Below are 5,357 nucleotides of genomic sequence, written 5' to 3'. Positions count from 1 at the left end.
CTCTCCAGTACCCCTCAGCTCTCCAGCTCCGTACCCCTCAGCTCTCCAGCTCCGTATCCCTCCGCTCTCCAGTACCCCTCAGCTCTCCAGCTCCGTACCCCTCAGCTCTCCAGCTCCGTACCCCTCAGCTCTCCAGCTCCGTATCCCTCAGCTCTCCAGCTCCGTACCCCTCAGCTCTCCAGCTCCGTATCCCTCAGCTCTCCAGCTCCGTACCCCTCAGCTCTCCAGCTCCGTACCCCTCAGCTCTCCAGCTCCGTACCCCTCAGCTCTCCAGCTCCGTATCCCTCAGCTCTCCAGCTCCATACCCCTCAGCTCTCCAGCTCCAGGGTCTAACACCCCAGCCGCACCTTGGCCTACTGCTGTAGCAAGTGGACCTACTGCCAAGAGGAACTTCCTGGCACATCCCTGGTGATCAGGAGGGAATAGGTATTTGCAAGAGCTTGCATGCTTTGTCCACTGACCATCAGTGACACAGCCAGGAAGGCATAGCTGTCCCATATTATAGATGAGGAAACTGAGGCTTTGTTTGGACTGATGATCAAGGGAGGCAACATGTGGTATGTGGCCTGAGGAATCTCTGCCTATCCTGAGTAATGAGGGAGGCGGCCTGACCCCCTGCGTGTGATACATCAGGAAGCTGTAGAGCTGCTCCTCGGGGGTATTCTTAGTCGAGACAGGTCTCCCCGGGCAGTAATGGCATCTTCTCCCCACTTGTCTCGGATGTGGGGGACTGAGTGGGTACTGCTAAACTCACACGACTTCCCTAGAAGTTGCACTCCAAGGTACAAAGTGGCCAGGACTCTCCCAAGCTGCCCCAGTCACTCATCCAAGGGCTAAGGATGCGTGAAACTCAGCTGACTGAGCCAGGATGACAATGCATCTGGCCAATGCTATGTCCTCCAGAGGGTGAGGCAACACTCTGAGCCCCTTGTCCAGTGGAGACCACAAGGCTGTTTGGTGGGGCCACGGTCCTGGGCAGCCGGAAAGGCAGCAGTAATACCTATTCCACGTACGCCTGACCTCAGGCTGCTTTGGCTCTAGACTCAAAAAGCCTGACTATGGCACAGTGGAGTCCCTGGTAGGTAGGCTGGAGGCCTTACCATCAGGTAACACATCAGTGTCCAGGCTTGGAGAACTTAGACCCTATTTTCCCAAGTGCTATCATCTCACAGAGCACTCTACTCCCTGCTGTGGGGACAAGACCTGTCCATCCCTGACCTCGCTGGTTCTGCTATCTATCTGTCTCTGTTTCCCAGGGCTCCTAGTAGAGCAAGGAGGGGGCTCACTGAGACAAGGGTAGTCCTGGGGTGGCCCCACCCAGGCTCTGAACTGACTCATCTGCTCAGCTTCCGAGTGGCCGGGTAAGGGCTTGGTGCCCCGGAGCCTGGCAGGCCGTCACAGGCCTGTATAAAAGCAGGCTAGCCCAGTCCGCGGCACTCACCTGTCACTCTCTGCTGCTGAACGATGCTGGGAGGCCTGGGGAAGCTGGCGGCCGAGGGCCTGGCCCACCGCACCGAGAAAGCCACTGAGGGAGCAGGTAAGGGCTGGGCCTTTCTACCTGCCCGGAAGGTGGGGGCAGCCTTCCCTGGGCCTTTCGAAAGCTGTTATCAGGAGGCAGGCACGAGCCTTGGGGTAGACTGAGGCTGAGGCCCATCAGGAAGCTTGGTTTACTGACCCCATCAGGAGGTAGCAGAGCTGGGGGCACACCCGCTGGAGTAGGTGCTCACTGTAGAGCCCCTGTCCAAGCAGGCTTCCCACTAGGGGCTCCTCCACGACCCAGCCTGAGCCTGCTTGGAGGTCAGGAGGAGGCCAGCCCTGAGGAGGCTCCAGGAGGCAGGCAGAATCCGGGTGCTGGTGGCTTAGGTCCTTCTGTCTGGAAGCCTAGAGTACCTTTTATGCTAATATTGCTTATTCTAGGGCCTGAGTGTGTAGCTCAGTGAGAGAACATTTGTCTTTGTAAGGCCCTGGATTTTTTGCAAGAACTATAAAACAAAATGAAACAAAAATTCTGCATATTTTGATTAGTCTATGCAGAAAAAAAGGAAGGTGGATTTTAATTTTCATCATACTTCAAAGCTGTGCAGGATTTTTTATTATGAAACCATGGAGTCTGGTCCTGTTCAAAGTCTAAAAGGACATTTCTGTTTCTTCCAAGAACTTAGGACCTGGTTCTGTGTCTACATGTGCCAGTTCGCATGAGTCCCACTGTGGGACATAGGTGAAAACCTGCGTCAAATGTTTTTGCTGTTCTCTTTGGAGACAGATCAGCACTTGTTTCATTTTTAACTCCACAACTGGATCTTCTTAATCTTAATCCCTTCTTAATCTTCCAGCTGTGAGGGACCCAGCAGTGGAAGGTTGTGTTAGGGACACTTCTGTCTCTCAAGTCGTTGGGTCCTAGCATGTTCCCACCAAAACTCTCCAGAACTCAGAGGTGGGCAGGGACTCCTTCTTCTAGAGGAGCTTAGCTTCTCTGGAGGCAGACAGATGCGGCTGAAGCAAGTCAGTCAGCTCTTCCCGACAGGGTGGCTGATTGACAAACACACCTGCCTTGCCTCAGGTTTCCAGGAGGCAGAAGGCTGTTCTAGTTATCCTTGTCCTTCCAGGCTGAGGGGTGTGTGTGTGTGTGTGTGTGTGTGTGTGTTTGTGTGTGTGTGTGTTGTGCGTCTCCAGGAGCCAGGCATCTTGGGGGTCTACGAAGGGAGGCAGCTAAGGGTTTTCCTAAGCTGTCTCCCCTGACTAGGGCAGCACACCAGAGTCTTCCCTTATTGTCTAGAGGCATCCCCGGCATTGTGAGGGGAAGTGTTGACACACCTGCACTCTGACTTTGTCTTTTTTGTTCAGTTCACGCAGTGGAGGAGGTGGTGAAAGAGGTGGTGGACCACGCCAAGGAGGCTGGAGAGAAGGGTAAGGCTGACTTGTTTGAAGATGGGAATGGGGAGGAGGAGAGAAGGAAGGGGGAGAGGGGGGAGGGAGAGAAGGGCAGAGGGGTGGGGTGCAGCTCAGGGGTAGAGCACTTTCCTAACACGCGTGAAGTGGTCCCATTCCCAAGCAGGTAGGGAGACAGAGGAAGTCCAAGCACTAGAGCTAATCCTTTTCTTGCTCAACCAGACCCAGCCCTGCCCCAGATGGAGCATCCTCTCTGCTGGGCTGCAATTATCTGCACATCCCTGTATGCAATTATCTGTGCAGGCTGTACCTTGTGTTAGGGCTCCATCTAGGCTGTTTTCTCTGTGCAATGTTAAGAAGACAAAGCCACAAAAAGGGACGGGGCGGCACATAGGGACACAACAATTAAAATAGACAATTACATGTTTTAATATGTATTTGTATAAAAGTTTACTGTGTATGTGTTATGCCGTGAGTAGAACAGTGTACAAAACATATCTCACTCCAATCTCTACAACAACGTAGGGTCCAGCCAGGTGAAGGACTTACATTTAAACATACAAATACATTAAACTGTGTAAGCTCACCTAGCTAAAATGAAATGCCATAAATTCAGTGGTTCATAAACAGCAGAGATTGATTGCTTCTACAGTGAGGCACAGTGGATCATGTCTGTGATCCCAGAACTAGGGAGAATGAGGTGGGAAAACTGAGTTTGAGGCTAGCCCAGGTTATGGAGTGAGCCCAGCCTGAATTACATAGTGAGACTTTCATTCAAAAAGGAGGCGGCCAAGAGAAGGAAAAGAAAGAAATGTTACCCTCAGTGCTGAGGTCTGGGGGCCTCCGTGGCGGTAGCTGGGCACGTGGCGAAGCTGGCTCCGGCTCCCACGGGGCACCTTCTGCTGTGTCCTCACATGGCTGAAGCCTCAGCTTGCTCTCCTGGGCGTGACCCCTCTTGCTCATGAGGCTCCACCCATCCTGCTCCCCTAACCAGCACCACGGCTCCTACCTTTTCGTGGCACCATCTTGAGGAGGATTACAACATGGAGTTTTGGGGACACAAAAATTCAGACTAAGGAAGTGTCATAAGAGACTTCAGCATAATCTTTAAAAACAGGAACAAAACAACAGAGTCGTCATAAAGAAAGTATTAGGTAAATCTGTCAACATGAAACTTCACAATTTTACACAGGTGGGCGAAAAGGACGAACACAAAAAGCAAAGCAAAATGGAAGTGAAGTCAGAAAGAAGGCCACAAACTTCTTTGATGAAGTGTTCATGACAGAAACTGTAATCCAATATAGCAATCAGCATAAAAATGGTCAAAGAAACTAAGAAGCAGTCTCCAGAAAAAGTGTAAATAGCTAGGTCCCCCATCAGCTGTCCACGCTGTCTCACTCAAACCTGAAGAAATGAAAGTGGTCAGGAAGATCAAGCCACACTGGAATTCATTATGACAGGGGTACTCTTCCCTTTGTCCCCGGGAGCTGCGCCAGGGTTGATCCCTATGATGGCCTCATCCCTCAGGCCTTTCCTGCTGGAAGCAGTGGGTTGCTTATCCTTACAATTTTCTTTTTCTTTTTCCAACAGCCCTTGCAGATGCCCTAAAGAAAGCCCAAGAGTCAGGGGACAAAGTGGTGAAGGAGGTCACTGAGAAGGTGACCCACACTGTCACCGACGCGGTTACCCACGCTGCGGAAGGCCTGGGTAGACTGGGTCAGTGAGCTTGCACACCACCATGCCTGCCCCTTCCCGAATGTCAATAAAAAGCATGAAATGTGAACAGAGTCCCGAGTTTACTCCTGTTTGGATGGAAATCCTAGGCAAAGTGGTTTTTTGTTGTTCTTTGTTTTGGACACAGGCCTTACATGGAGCAGGTTGGCCTGAACTTACTTGCTGTGTAGCTGAGGCTGACCTTGAACTCCTGACCCTTTTGCCTCTAACTCCTGAGTGTGGGATCACCAGGAATGGCTGTTGTTTTTTTTTTTTTTAATGGAAACACTGTATATTGTTAGAGGAGCATCCAACATGGTGGGTACCTGCCACCTCTTGTGGTCCCTATCCAATGAATCAGGTGAGGAATTATCTTTCCAGCAAGCAGTCCATGTGTGTGTGCGTGCATGCGTATGTGCGTGCGTGCGCATTTTCAGGCAGGATCTCTCACTGGCCTGAAACTAGCCCAGTAGACTAGGCTGGGGGACCAGCAAGCGCCAGGGATCTGCCTGTCTCCACCTCCGCAGCACTGGGAATACAAGCTCACACCACCACCATGGCTGTTTTAATTTTGTATTTTAAATGTGGGTTCCGAGGATGGAGCTCAGGTCCATGATTGCACAGCAAGCCTAGGGAGTTCTCACCCTTGAACTGTCAGCCCTCTCCCAGCCCTCTCTCCCTTTTCTTTCCTTCTCTATTTGTCAAATGACCTAGGGTTAACAAGCACTCCGCCTGTTTTCTACCACGGAGCTCCA

General features: G+C 51.7%; 1 protein-coding gene across 1 annotated transcript; it reads left to right on the top strand.

The window, feature by feature from the left end:
• The first annotated feature begins 1,383 nt into the window (after nucleotides 1-1,383).
• On the top strand, nucleotides 1,384-4,672 carry Fam25a (family with sequence similarity 25 member A). The gene is made up of 3 exons (XM_006976700.4): nucleotides 1,384-1,537; nucleotides 2,845-2,907; nucleotides 4,480-4,672. The coding sequence occupies exons 1-3, from the start codon at nucleotides 1,465-1,467 to the stop codon at nucleotides 4,611-4,613; spliced, it is 270 nt and encodes an 89-aa protein (XP_006976762.1). The 5' UTR covers nucleotides 1,384-1,464; the 3' UTR covers nucleotides 4,614-4,672.
• Nucleotides 4,673-5,357: the final 685 nt, after the last annotated feature.

This window comes from Peromyscus maniculatus, chromosome 9 (genome assembly GCF_049852395.1).
Source record: "Peromyscus maniculatus bairdii isolate BWxNUB_F1_BW_parent chromosome 9, HU_Pman_BW_mat_3.1, whole genome shotgun sequence".
NCBI lineage: Eukaryota > Metazoa > Chordata > Mammalia > Rodentia > Cricetidae > Peromyscus > Peromyscus maniculatus.
Note: the sequence above shows the minus strand (reverse complement) of the source record. Positions and strands in the feature narration are given on the sequence as shown.